General features: G+C 57.3%; 1 protein-coding gene across 20 annotated transcripts in view; it reads right to left on the bottom strand.

The window, feature by feature from the left end:
- The window catches only part of LRP8 (LDL receptor related protein 8), a 79,174-nt gene that overhangs the window by 36,803 nt on the left and 27,585 nt on the right, over positions 1-14,786 (bottom strand). For all 20 annotated transcript variants that reach the window (XM_028489383.2, XM_055084625.1, XM_028489382.2 and 17 more), the window contains exon 3: positions 4,366-4,488. In XM_028489383.2, the coding sequence (XP_028345184.1) occupies positions 4,366-4,488 (123 nt within the window). The remainder of the gene's footprint in view (positions 1-4,365; positions 4,489-14,786) is intronic.

The following is a 14,786-nucleotide window of genomic DNA, read 5'->3' as shown; positions in this document are numbered from 1 at the left end:
AATCTCCCAGAGTTGGTGGGTGGTTTAAATGAGGAAACATGGAAATCCCTACACTCAGGGCCTGGAGCAAACTTGGAACTCAGCAAACAGTTTCCCTAGTTTTATTTCATGAAGTGCAGGTACAAAGGGCTGGGAGGGCCCTGGTCTCACCTCTGGGAATGCACATTACACATTATTAGAGCCCACACGGCCTGCCATGACGCAGCCTCCACCCCTGAACTGAACACCTCTCCCTCTCTCCAGCTCTTGTCCTCTCCTGCCCTCTCTCTCTCCCTCCCTCCTCTCTCTCTCTCTCTCTCTCTCAGAAACAGATGCCGCAAGGGATGCCTCTGGCCTGCTGTCCAAGTAACCCCAGGTTCTCCGAGGCAGGAGTGACAAGCCCCACTGTCTCTCAGACATCAGGAATCCTCCAAGTCACCAAGGGCCTGCAACTGCACCCTGGAGTGGCCGGAGGCATTTATAAATTCCCAGAGAAGCCTGCACCAGAAATCCAAATCCAATGGTACTTTCTCTAATTCATAAGTTCACAAATTAACAAAAAGGGAAATGTCTATTGAATAAAAGAATGAAAGTGCTTGATAGCTACTTATTGAGCAAGCACATCTGCAGTGTCAGGTCACGAGAGGCATAGGGGCAGACAACCTCCACATGGGGACTGCCAGCTCCGAGGGGACCAGAGGCTCAGGCAGTGGGAACTACAGGGTCTAGCTGCTGCCCCAGGAAGCACGACATGGGACGTCCCACTGTGCAGAAGGGGGCAGTTACACCAAGCTTCTTCTCACAGGGTCAGCTGGTTGGCCTCTAACCTTGCTGGGATCTCAGAAAATCTCTGGTCTCTGATAGGAAGGTGCGCTTGGTTAATCTGTGAGGTCCCCCTTTCAGAGGGGAAGGCTCTAAGATGCATGAATAAAACCTCATTTTCAATAAGCAGCACCCAGAATTGTAACTCATTCACCTTGAACTAACCTCCCCACCCCCATCCCACGCCCCTCCCAACAGATGCCTGAAGGTGGATCACAAACGGCCCCAGTCAAGTGAGCTATAATTAGAGCTGAAATGCTGCTTTCATTAGGCAAATGTCGGGGCTTTCCCACTGTGACTCCTGGCTCAATTTGATAGACACAGAATCCAGAACCAGAAGGAAACAGAGCTGGGAGAAACCCCAGGCAGCTAGGGGCAGATGACATAATGGGGCAACACAAGAAGGGGGACCTGCTCCCATATTCCTTTCCCTTCCATGCAAACCCCCCTCACTTAGACTATTCTAAGGCTTTAAATTGGGGAGAGGGCCTACAGTCAAAACGTAATCATAAAATAACACTGCCATTTGCTCCAGCACCGACACTTCGTGTGCATTTTTTTCATTTGATCCTCATAACCCCCTGTAAGGTAGGTACCATTACCCCATTTTGCAGACAAATGAACTGAGGCTCAGGGAGATTGGACCAACTTGCCTGAGGTCTCACAGGTTAAAGGACCTAAACCCAAATATATCAGACATCAAACCCACTACCCCTTACTACTGCCTATAATCTTTCTTTGCAGGTGGGCAGGGGGCTCTACCCTGGAAGCTGGCACAGTCCCCAGGAACCTGGTAGGCTGTGGAGGTTGCTATGACAACGCCAATTAAATGGGCAGTGAATTGGCTGCCGGGTTCTCACTTGGTCAGCAGGCTGTGAGCAAGCCTGTTACCAGGTCCTGCTCCCGCAAATTCTGCCTGACCCTCGAGGACCCACTCTGGCTGCCCTCCCCCAGGCAGCCCTCCCCACCCACAGACCTTGCCCACCTGTGACCAATGTAACTGTGCATGGAAAGTGGGATCCTGGGCCTTGTGCCCCAGCTGGGTACAGGCAAGGGAGAAAGAGGGCCTCAGAATCCTAAGAGTCCAGGAGTCTTCGAATCACAGTCTTTGGAATTCTGGACTGTTAGAAACTAGGGCTCAGAGAGGGGCGGGAAAGTATGCAGAACCTCACAGTGAATCACTGGGAGAGCCTAGCGGAGAGCTGGGCCTCGGACTCCCAGGGTGTGGCCTTGGTGGCAGCTCCCACAGAGCCTCCTGTCAAGCCTCAGAGACACTGCGGAGCCTGCCTTTTGTCCTGGAAGGCAGACCAGCCATGAACCACCTGTGTGTCTTGGAAGCAGGGCCCTCAGCTTCCCTAAGCCTCCAGTTACTCAACGGTCAGATAACCGTGCTCTACAGCTGAACACAAAGCAGGCCTGGGAGGCAGGAGGCGTGAGGCCCGAGGGCACCCGCACAGCCCAGAGGATGGGAAGGCAGCAAGTGCTGGGACAGCGATAGGGAGGAAGACAGAGGGAAACGTGGGCAGGGCAGCAGAGAGAGAGAGAGCCGGCAAGAGGGAGGGGGAGGAGGGGCAAGCAGGGAAGGGAGGCAGCCCGACAGTGCAGGGCTGGGCAGGAGGGAGATGAAAAGGAGCATCAATGCAAAGAGACAGAGACCTGGGGAGGAGGGGGAGCACAGCTCTCAGGCAGCAGGACAGACCCCGGTAATGATCCTGATGATGCTCCCCCTCCCCTCCCACCTCCACTGTCCAGGGAAACCGCAGGCATGGGGTCTGGATGACCGAGCTGATTGCCATGGTGGCCACAGCCCCCTGCCCAAACACACACTCTGGGCTGCACACAGCCCTGCCCTATATTAGCTGGGCAGCCTTGGGCAAGTGGCTGAACCTGTCCCAGCCTCAGTTTCTTTCTCTCTAAACAGATCCACCCCCCACTCCCAAGGTTGCCAGGAGGATGAGTCACAAGTGGGCGTGGCTGGGCTTTGTTCCTCCCAAAGCAAAGCTCAGGACAAAGCACTGGGCTGCCCTTGGGCCCAGACACCTGGGACTGCACCAGCTTTGGCTACTTGGTGGGGTGAGGGAAGAATAGGGCCTGCAGCAAGTCCGGGGAAGGCAGGGCAGCTGTGCATGGAAACGAGGGGGTGCCCTGTCTCGGGCGGGGATGGCTCCTGCTCTCCCTTTCTCTCTCCCTTTCTCTTTCTCTCCCACGGAGACTGGTAGCTCTGTTGCTAGGAGACGAGGAAACCCAGTTATCACCAGCCGCAGCCCTAGATGGGACGCTGGCCTCCACTGTCCCCACCTCTGCCTCTGGGGTGACTGTGACCCTTAAGGAAGATCCGGGACTATGACTCACAGGTCCCTGCCAGCCCCCCCCCCCACCCCCCACCCGGGCCCCCCGGCCCCCCCCCCCGGCCCCCCCGGAGGGGGTGCCCTGTCTCGGGCGGGGATGGCTCCTGCTCTCCCTTTCTCTCTCCCTTTCTCTTTCTCTCCCACGGAGACTGGTAGCTCTGTTGCTAGGAGACGAGGAAACCCAGTTATCACCAGCCGCAGCCCTAGATGGGACGCTGGCCTCCACTGTCCCCACCTCTGCCTCTGGGGTGACTGTGACCCTTAAGGAAGATCCGGGACTATGACTCACAGGTCCCTGCCAGCCCCCCACCCCACCCCCAACCAGGTCCCCCCGGCCCCGCCCCCTGTCCTCCGCGAACGGCCCCCACCCCAGCCTTTAGTCTCAGGCTCATTCCGATGAAGCTCTGCCTCCGGGACCACCAGGTCCTTCCCTGCCCCCGTCTCATCTCCTTTTTAATTTAACAAATGTCACGGAATGACCTGGCGGGTGTAAGTTTGCTTTGAAGATTGGGGCCTGGAAAAGAAATCGCAGAGAGACAAAGCCCGAGTATGGGAGGCGGGCCTGGGGCTCCGCTCTGGCCCTCGCCTCGCCCCTGGCTATCTTCGCTGCCATCAGCCTGCCCAGAGCAGAGGACAGAGCTGGGGCCTCAAAGTCCCGGCTGAGTGGCCTTAGGCAAGTCACTCAACCTCTCTGAGCCTCAGTGTCCGCCTCTGCAAAAGTTAGAAAGTGACAGTACCTGCCTCATGAGGCCGCTGTGGGAATAATGAATGAAAGCATACACTGCTTAGCACAGTGCCCGCTACACAGTGAATGCTTGATAAGCACCAGCTGCCATTAGCACTATTAGAATTATGATTAGAGTCCTAAAAAAAAAAAATAGTGGGGGAGGCTGAGGGGAGGCCTGGAGGATGTGCTCTGGCTACTTCTGGGCAGCAGGGCACAAAGGGGCTGTTTCTAGCTCCTGGAACTACAAGAGCAGGGCCCAACCTGCCAGAGGGCTGGGAAGAAAGTCCAGAAACAGGTCACCAGACACCAGCAACTAGAGGCACCGGACTGTCAGCCCGGAGCTTGCAAGGGCTCAGCACAAAGTGAGTCTGAGGCTGTGCATGACAGATCACCTCACCGGACACTCCCAACCTCCCAACGGGGAAGACCTGATGAGGAAACTGAAGCCCAGAGCCAGGTCCCCTTCCCCAGCCTAGGGGCAACACTCACTGCAAGTGGCCTCGGACTCGTCGGAGCCGTCGGGACACTCCTCCTCGCCATCGCACTTCCACCGCTCTCGGATGCAGTGGCCGTCATCACAGGTGAAGTCGCTGTTTGCACAGGTCTTCTTGGCTGCGGGGCAAGGAGAAGAGTGTGAGGGGCCTGGTGGGCACAGGAGGCTTTTCTAGGACATACACTCAGGTGGCTACAGGGTGACCAGATGTGCTGGTCTGCAAGCTGGACCACGTGACCTCCCATGGCCCCAGGAGGCCACGAGTACCTCCCTGACCAAGAGGAGAGGACAGGACAGAAAGGCTTATTCATTCCACACCAGGAAGAGATGGGCAATCCCTGGCCTTGCTCTCCAAGTTCAACAAGGGTGACAGGATCCATCCATCAAGGGAATGCCCATTCCCATCACACCTCTCTCTTCCCCCCAAGTCCAGGTCCACTGTCACAGCCTCCAGGAAGCCTTCCCTGATCACATACGGTAGCTGCCTTAGCCCCTTCAGCCGGTTCTCAGTCCCTTTACCTGCCTTTCCTACTCCCCACAACCAGACTGAAGTCGAGGCTCCTTCTGCAAGCACCAGGGAACTGGCGATAATAAATCATAAAAGTAAATGATCACCTTGTGGCAAGATTGATGAGGTGTGTTTTGTTCAGAGCGAGGGAAAGAGAATCTGTGGGCAAGACATCCACATCAGTCTCTGCTCCCAAGGCGTTTATGGCCACACAGGGGGTTGGAATGCCAGCTCTGCCTCTTTCTATCTGTGTGACCTTGGGGATGTTACTTAAGCTCTGAGCCTCTGTTTTCTTATCTATATAATGGGGAGAAAGAACCAAAGGGCTCCAAGGAGAAGTAACAAGAAGTTATAATGTATGAAGATCAGGCAGCAGAGACCCTAGCACACAGCAGATGCTCAGTAAGTGGCAGCTATTGCTGTTTTTATGGTTTGAGTCTGAATTAGAAGCAAAGGAAATGCGGTGTTCTGTGCCCTCATAGGGGGTGTACACAGCAGGTTGGACTCTCACAGCTGGGAGCAGAGCTGGGACAAGAACACAGGGACCAACAGGGTTTGCTTTTCTCCCTGTCCCTCCACTGGCCTGATACTCCCCCAGTGCAGGGATTGCATCAGATCCAGCACAGGAGCCAACTCAGGGTAGATTTCAGTGCAGGGCACTGAACCCAATGGAAACGTAGCTGTCCAGCCTCTGCTCCCACACCTCCAGGGCCAGGCTCTCCCTCTCCCTGGGAAGCTCCTTCCCACTGACCAGCCTTGGGTTATGTAAATCCTCCCACAGGCCCTCTGGCCCCCTCTGGAGCCACATGACTGCTCCCCCTGAGCAGCCTAATAGGGATTTGGGGACAGATGCTAGGCGTCCTGAATCCATTCCTTTTCTGCCTTTCTTTCTTTTTTTTTTTTTTCTTTTGCGGTACACGGGCCTCTCACTGTTGTGGCCTCTCCCGTTGCGGAGCACAGGCTCCGGACGCGCAGGCTCAGAGGCCATGGCTCACGGGCCCAGCCGCTCCGCGGCACGTGGGATCTTCCCGGACCGGGGCACGAACCCGCGTCCCCTGCATCGGCAGGCGGACTCTCAACCACTGCGCCACCAGGGAAGCCCTCTGCCTTTCTTTTCAATGAAATCCTTGCAGTACATCTGCATTCTAAGCTGAGCTTTCTTCACACTTTCCTTAGAAGAACATCTCTGCCTGTGCAGGGCTGGAAGAAACCAGAGGAATCAGAGTCTACCTACAGATGGGGGCCTGAGACCCAGAGAGACAAAAGGGCTGGCCCAGGGAAACACAGGAAGGCAGGGATCAGAACGAGCTCACTTGCCTCCCAGTCCAGGACCCCCAAAAAGCCCTCCCTGAGCCCTGCACTGAGGGGTCGACATGGGTGATAAATACCAATGTGGTACTGCCTTTTGGTAAATCACGGCTTATAATACATCAGAAAGGAAGTATAGTTATGAACCACGGCACCTGGGGCATTTCCTAATATGAACACCAGAGTGCTCCTTCCACAAGAAGCTCAGCATCCAAAAAAGAAACATATAGTCCAGTGCTTTCTTTTTCCTGTTCTAACATTCTCCAAGTGCATCCTGTGTGCCAGTCTCTGTGCTAGGCACTTTACCAGGAAACCCCACGACGAAGGGCCTGTTCTGTCCTCACTTGACATGTGGGGAAATTCAGCCCCAGGGTGTTAAGTTACATGCCCAAGGTCACACCTCGGTGGGAGCAGAGCCACAGTTGGACCTCACAGTCAGACGTCCCTCTTCCCCACCATGGCTCTCCAAACAAAATGCCCAGGGGCATCAGATACGGAAGAAAAGCCCAAGAATAGGTGGGAAGTCCATGGAAGCTGCAGCTCAGCGCTCAGTGAGCTTGTGTCTGTGCCCTGAGCACACTGATGAGAAGTCGGCCCAGCCTGTCAGCATGAGTGCATGACCAGCAAACCCCAGGAAAGCAAGGCAGGCTTGACGAAGAAGGGGATGGAGGGGCTCCATCGCTGGGCCTCGGCCAGCCAGATGCTCGCCACGGACCCTTTCCTCCCTGGCATCCTGGGAGCCTGGGAGTCAGCCTGGCCTCCCACGGTGTGCCAGGTCCTGACAGGCACTAGGTAAAGAGGCCAGAGCAGCCACAAGCAACATCACAGTCCTGAAGGGCAGCACTGAGGCCAGGAAATGGCAGGCTCGGGTGCATGTCCCATGGTGGTGTGTTGGGGAACAGACCTGTTTCACTGTCATGACCAGTTTGGACATTTTCCACCCTTGCTCTGCCCTGGCACCTTTCACTCAATAACCCAGTGATTCCTCGTAGCTATCCTGGCAGCTGTTGTTAATCCCATTTTACAGAAGAGGAAATTGAGGCTCAAAGAAGTGAGGGTGGTAGGTGGCAGAAGTGGGATTTCAAGTGCATGGGGCAGTTTCCAAGGCTTGGACTCTTTATACTAAGTCCCTCAGCCACCTCAGCATTATCGGGCAAAGAATGAGGACCCCAGAGAGGCAAATGCAGTTGGACTAGATCCCAGGGGCTGCAGGACAAGGCAATGTGGCAGATCCACCACAGACCAGAGGCACCTGCATGAAGGGCTCCCCTGGAATGTGCCCAGAAATGTGCGGTAGAGTAACCCTGGGCCTGTGACAACTTATGCTTTGCTAATGGACCATCCTGGGGAAACTGAGGCAGCATGGTCAGTTTCAGGCTGGGGACTAGACTAAACCACCTTGGCGGACCCTGTGTGAAGTGCAACTACATGGAAGGATTTGGAAGCAGAGCTGACCCTGAACCCTGGCACGGCCACCTCTCTGGGTGACCCTGGGCAAGTTCCTTCTCTCTCTGGGCAAATGAGGATGGTGGCTTTCCCAGGCAGCACTGCCACACGAGGTCAAAAGGCAAAAAGGGATCTGAGCAAGCATCCCAGTATCAGGTTGTGCAGTGTAAAGAGCCCAACAGCCCCTTGTCAAGAGGCTACATCAGCCCCGCCAAGAGATGAGGGCAGGGCAGTCTTTTGAAGCTGTCAGAGCAAACCATGCCAGCCCCTACTCTCCTGGCCTTGGCAGCCTTGGCTCCAGCTTCCAGGGTGATTCCCAAGCTGGGCTCGAGGCCATGGCTCTCTATTTCCAGGGATTTATGTCCCTCCATGCCAGTCACCCCTTGGACAATTCCCACCTCTGTGAATCCCTGTACTCCACAGCCCAGGAGCAGTACACAGTCATCCAGGATCTGCGACATCATAATCTGGTGTCATGGCAACAGATGGGCCGCCACAAAGGACTTGAGATTCCTAAGGGCAGTGGGGAGGGGCCAACCCCAGGGCAGAGGGGGAGAGAATGGGAAATCCAGGACAAAAGAAGGGGGAGCTGCTAATTATAACAAGAACGCAGGCCAAGGAAAGCATCAGACTGCTCACGGTTGATGGAACTCTGTTCTGCCACTTGTGGGCTGTGTGACCTTTTGCAAGTTACACAGGTTCTCTGAGCCTCACTTTCTTCACCTACGTTCAGGGATAAAATCTCTGCTTCACCACACAGGGTTGTTGTGAGAAGCAAACGGGCTAAGGATGGTGCCAGGAACTGAAAAGCAGAAAGGTACAAGTTTGCGGCATGTGAAGTCAGCAGCTCCAGCTGCTATGTGTGTGACACTAGGCTCATCAGCCACATGGGCCTGCCTCCTCATCTGGATATGGAAGTGTGGAGCTGACTGAACCTTCAGCCCTCTGTGCCCAGAGTCTATGATCTTGCGAAATTGTTATGATCACTCATCACCTCCCAGCTTCCCCGCCCCCGGAAGCGTCCTGCCCCGAGACAACGTGCATCCTTCATGCTGTTATTCCACACCCATGCTCATCCTGCAGCCCCAGTGCAGACAGGAGGCTTCAAAACAAAGATTAGCCCTGACTGCCAGGTGGAGCTGCTCCGTGTGGCTTCGTCTTGGCAATCACAATGCTCTGTCCTGTCAGAGCCCAGGGCTTTGAAGTCCCCTCTGCGGCTCTCCTGTTCTAGAAGCTGAAGCCAGGCCCAGGGAGGAGGGGCTCCTCCAAGGCACAGCACGTGTCTCTGGGAGGGCTGTACCTGAGCCCAGGTATTCTGACCCTCAGTCCCATTGTGTGGCCAGGAAGCCAGGAGAGGGCTACCCAACCATCCCAGGGGTCAGGGAAGGCTTCCTGGAAGAGGGGACTGTGTTCAAGGACGAGAGGTCATCCAAGCCATGGGAGTGAGGAGAGCAGAGAAGGGTGTTCCAGGGAGAGGGATAACAGGCCATGGGGTGTGGAGGAGCCAGTGGAATGGCCGTTTGGGGCTGGGGAAGAGGCAAGTGGCAAGGGACCTGGGAGCTCCACTAGGCCAGGGGCCAACTCGCCCCGCCTGGCACCAGGCTGCCCCTCAGAGGGCCAGTGCGGGGACCTGTCTTTCCCTGAGCTCACCTAGGGACTCACCCCGCCCCTGCTAAGCACAGGGCAGCCAACAAAACCCATGGCTGCAAGCTGCCTGGGCCTCCTTCAGGATTTGGCGTGTCCGTGCACACGGACCATCAGGCCCTGGCAGAGGAAGAGAGAGGCAGAGGGCAGGACAGAGAGCTGCAGGACCATCCACCCAGATGTTTGGGTTAAGATTTATTACCTTCCCCTTGGAGATTCATGATGCCCACTGGCTTACTAAGGGCCCTGAGAGGCCTACAGTAAAGATATCAGATTGATTTTGTTTCCTCCAGCACTTCCCAAACTTGTTTAGCCAAGGAATGTCTTTGTTGGATGCCACGTCTATTAATTTCCCAAGAAACAAGTGTCCAATGAACCACACTTGACGAAACACTGCTGTAGTGCCAGCCCCTCAGATCAGAAGATGAGGCCCAGAGAGGGGAAGGACTGGCCTATGGTCACACAGCAGAGGCTGGTACCCAGTCTTCTGTCTCTGGGCCAGCTCCACCAAGCCATGAAAAACAGGAGAGGGCATTCCCGGAGTACTTGGGGCAAATTGAAGCTGAGGGGACTCCACTGGGGAGACCCCAGTCCTAAGAGCAGGGACATGTCTAGAGGCAAGCCCAGGATGGGGTCAGGGGGGAATTGATACCAGGTCACACGGGACAGGGAGATGCGAGAGATGCAGGCTCTGCCTGCCCTCAGGTTTCTGCAGACAGGTCGTGGGCCCCAGGGAACATTCTTTGAGGGCAGAGCAGAGACCCACAGACAGGTGATTCCAGCTCAACATTGTTGCGGAGCCACCTGGGGCAGGTCCCTTCCCTCCCGGGGTAGTTGAGAGTCTGGGAGAGCAGAGATGTAAACCCTCACCTTGGAGCCCTGTGCACAGAGGGGACTCGTCTGTTCCCACTTTCCTCTCTCAGGCCCGGACCAGCACCGAGCGGCCTGGCTCTGGCCCTGCCGCCCAGCCCTAAGGCAGCTGGGCCACTTGTACCCGGGTCGGGGAGATGAAAGAGCTGCTCCCCGCACGGTTACCCTTCTGCAGAGCTCGCCAGGCCCTGGCGTTGCCAAGACGACCACTGCCAGCAGAACGAAGATCCGGGGTGGGGGCAGGGGGCGTGCCAGCCGGCCCCAGCCTACTAACCTGGCAGGCAGATTTAAATGACAGCCCAGGAAGCTACTATTAAACTGTCACCCCAGTCAACGGCACGACAGACCCGGAGTGTTCTCTGGCTGCAGCAACAACACAGCAGGAGTGAGAGGGGGAGGAGCCAGTGGCCCAGAGCAACCTGCATCCCCTCCGGGGAAGCCCGGTCTGCCTGCGGTCTGCCTGCCTGTTCACCCGCCGGCCAGAGCCACCCTCTCAGGCTGAGGCGGGGTCCCGGCCCAGAGCTGCAGCACAGCACAGGGCCTGGAAAACTTTATTTTTAAGCAGAGGGATGCTTTTCCTAAGTGAAACCCCAGCATATAAAATAGAGTAAAATGGAGCTGCACTACTGGAAGCAGGGCAAGAGGGGACCCCATCACTCCCTTAGCAGCCCTGGTGGGGCCATGAAACCCTGGGCTCACAGCCCGGCAGCAGCAGCTCTGGGGTCCAGCAGCACTGGGTTCAAACCCGCCCCCGACACATGATGTTCCTAAAAACCCTCAGTTTAGAGATCCCGTGAGTCTAATACAACATTTACCATAGCTTTTGTGGGTTTAAGGTTCTCACTCTCTAAGGACCCAAGTTTTTAAGACTGCACCACCCTGATCCACACACCCTCAGCCTCATGCCGGGACTCCAGGACAGTTACGGCATGACACACACGTGTCGACAAGCTGTGGGCACCCCCCGATCCCATCCTGCAAGGGACTGTGTCCCCAAGTCCACGCTGACAGACTCGAGGCTCTGGGTGGTGCCAGAAAGGCAACCCGTTCCCACAGTGTCCCGACACCCACGGAGCGCGGTGGGAGGGGCTCAGCTTGTGGCTTTGTGCTGCCCAGCAGGCTCCGGGGCTCAGGCCACCACCATCCATCAGCAGGTGGCATCTGAGTCCGCTTTCTCCTCCACCCTCGCATCCCACCTGGGGAGTAAGAGGAAACGAAGCAGCAGATGCTGGTGGGGAGGGGTGGGCATGTGAAGGGCTTGAGGTAGAAGATGAAAGAATGAAGGGGGGATGGGAGGATCACTCTTTGGGGAGGGCGCCTTTGCTTTTAAATTGGACAGTGTCCTCAGTCGGGTGTCCACCTGACTCCACACACCAGCGCCTGCCAACATTTCCTTCATCTCAGCGTCCCCCTCACACAGGGTCTGAGGCCAAGCAGGTGCTCAAAGAATACCTATGGTCCCACACCTCTGACAGACCGTGTGACCTCTTCCCCCTTGGCCTCGGTTTCCTCAGGTGAACATACCTTTAAGGACCCCCTCCAGCTGACATTCTGGGTCTGTGACTCTATGACACAGGTGGGTTGTGCTTCCCGGTGCTGCTCCAGGGGATCACCTGGGGCTTCCCACAGCCAAGTCCCTCTTCCAGGCCCTGGCACATCCCAGCTGCTCTCGGACGCTGCCCGACCCCGGCCCCGCTGTCACCAAGGGAGGTCCAAGCCATCACTGGGATATGTGGGACTCCCTGTCGCCACAGGGAAGATGTGCGTCTCCGAGGGACAGACGACAAAGGGGTCTTCCTGTCGCAGTGATTTGTGGACAAAGGGGTATTCAGCCAGTGACAGCTGTGAGGGGGTCGGGGGGAATGGGTGTGGGGGAGAGGTGGATGGGATTAGCAGGGGTCCCCGGCGGGCGCCTGCACAAGGACCAAGCACCATGCAAGGGGTGCTGCTCAGAGGAGCAGGCAGCACGGAGAGGACGGCCACTCGCTGACCAACTTCCAGGCTCAGGACTGCCCACTCCGGATACGGGACACCCACTTGGCGCTGGGATTTGAGGTTGCAAGGAAACAGCTAGAGGGAAACTCACAGTATCCTCAGGGTAGGAGCCGCCAGAAGGCGGAAGGCGTGGCTAGGAAACCCTCCACGACCTCCAGCCAGAGCCCTGCCTGGTTCCCAGCCACACACTGTCCCTCCGCTCAGGTGAGAGCGCTTGGCTGGCCCCAGTGGGGACTCAGCCTCCTCCGAACTTGGGGACCTTCCTGTCTAACCCCAGTCAGTCACGGCTCCGCCTCCCACGAGCAGACCTCAGAGCCTGCCAAGGACTCCACCTTCCAGGCCTTGTTCTCCCATCACCAGCCCCAGCGGGAAGACGGACAGCTCTTCTGCAGCTGAGGGAAAGGCTCCAGGTCTCATTCCAGCCGGGCTCTGCCACCAACAAGCTGGGTAACACCGCCAGGCCTCTCTGGGCTCTGTTGCTTCCACCCCGCTGACTTTGAGTGGGAAACCCAGGGCTCCCTGGACAAAACTCAGCAGCGGTGGGCGAGGAGGTCAGGCCAGAGGGGCCTGAGAAGCTGCCTCAGTCAGCAGCCTGCGTCGGGTTCGCTAAGGGAGTAGGCACCGGGTGGCCAGTCGTTCCTACCCAAGCAGCCAGGAGGCACGAAGCGGTGAATGACGGAGTGATGACCCCCACCTGTCTGGGGGAGGGGCGGTTCCTCCTCACCACCCCCCACAGGCAGGAATGGATGCCACACCCTCTGCCCACAAGGCAGCGGCTGGGAAGCAGCCCCACCTGAGTGGAAAATGCAAATGTTTTCACCAGTTAGGCTGGTAGGAGAAGCGTTTTGAGAGGAGCCCCACTGGGGGCGGTGATAAATTTATCCTGGTGATAAATGGGCAGCGACACCCTGTTACTGGGAGATCCATCCCCTGGGGCTGGCTGGGCTGCGGCCTCTCTGGGGCACCCTCTCTGGGGCACCCCCTGTGTGCTGGCCCTGGGTTTCTTGCCCAGGAGGCTGGTATGGGCTCTCTGCCACCCTCAGCCCCTTGCCGGCCATTCAGGGAGCCTTGGCCCACTGGGTGCCCAACCGGAGGCCTGAGGGTTAGGGCACTGCTCTGCAAAGTAGTTGAGGCCTGTGTCTGGGAGGCTGCTGGCTTTTATTTGGAAAGAGGTTAAGACCATTTCACTGCAAACAGGGTTGGCACTGGACTCTCTCCCACCACTGGCCTGGGGACCTGGCTCTACTGTGTGACCTTGTATAAGTCCTCTGCCTTCCCTGTGCCTGGCTCTCTTCCTCCACGATAGGACTGGATTGGACGAGATGACCTCTAAGTTCCTTTTCTTTTTAGTTATGGTGCTAAAAAGAGGTCCAGAGTGAGGCTGGCAAAGGAAGGGATCTGTGGCTCAGTCCCCAGGCCCTCCCAATCCACCCCTGTGGCTCCAGGTAGGGGGCTGGAAATCCACAGCCATAGCCACTGTCCCGCTGAAGCCGTCTCCATCATCAGAAAGCCACCTTTTCTGGTCCTGCTGGGTTCCCATCTCCCCTAGAATCTGACCAAGTGTCTTAGCAGGGTGCTCAGGGACACTTCAGGCTGCCCTGCTAACTGCTCTCACCCATTCCTAGCTACCAACGCCTCCACATCCACCCAACGGTCATGGACAAACCGTGGGATTGCCTACCTGGTGTCCCTACTCGTGCAGCTCCACCTGGAGGTGCTTCTTCATCTCTACCTGGCAAAACTCTCCCCACTCCTCAAGGCCAGTTCTGGCATCAGCTGTTGATGGCGTCTGACAACGCCCTCTACCTCCAACAAGGCCCAAAGGAGTGGGGTTCCTGCCTGGGGCCTGCCAGGGCCCAGACACTAGCAAGCTCGAGTCACCACAGGGTGCTTATTTTGCTGCCATATTTTTGGCAGGTCAGACCTACCTGGACAGTGCCCACAGCAAGCCTTCCAGGCTGTGCCCACCCTGGCCGTCAGTGCCGAGGTGAAGCTCTGCAGCTTGGCTGGACATCACTCATCTCCCTGTTGACAGCCTGGGAGGCCCCGGGAGGCTCCACCAGACCAGAGTGGGCTCAGTGAGTCATCCCAAGGCTCAGCCAGCCTGTGGAGCTGGCCTCAGGGAGATGCAAACCTTCCCCTCCCACTGTAGCTGGGCCCTTGGCTGTGGGAAAGCCCTTCACAGGGCTATTCCGGGGGCATTCTGCAAACCCAGGCCTGGGTTGCGGCCGGGGGGAGCTGGGGAGGAGCCTCTGAGTGGTCTGGGCCTCAGAGCCCTCGGCACTACTCCAGGTTGCCCCTGACTGCTGGGGTGACCTTGGACAAGTCCCTTGCCCTCCCCGTGCTTTGGTCTCCTCATCTAGACATCGGAGGAGAAAGGAGTCAGGTTTTCCATGTGCACCATTCACAGGCCTGCCTTGGTGCCCCTCCAGGTGGAGAGTGGAAGGGACAGACAGAGGGTACTCCCGGCGTGCGGGCAGGGCTACATGCCCGGAGCCGGCGCAGTCAGCACACGCGTCTAGAAGGGGAGGCAGGTGTGCAGCTGGGTGGTGAGGACAGCAGAGCACATGCATGGCTCAAGGTGGGTGCTCCATGGAGAGGGGGCAAGGGCCCTACAGCAGGGGCCACAAAGCAGCAGCAGCTCAG

Source organism: Physeter macrocephalus, chromosome 4, assembly GCF_002837175.3.
Source record: "Physeter macrocephalus isolate SW-GA chromosome 4, ASM283717v5, whole genome shotgun sequence".
NCBI lineage: Eukaryota > Metazoa > Chordata > Mammalia > Artiodactyla > Physeteridae > Physeter > Physeter macrocephalus.
Note: the sequence above shows the minus strand (reverse complement) of the source record. Positions and strands in the feature narration are given on the sequence as shown.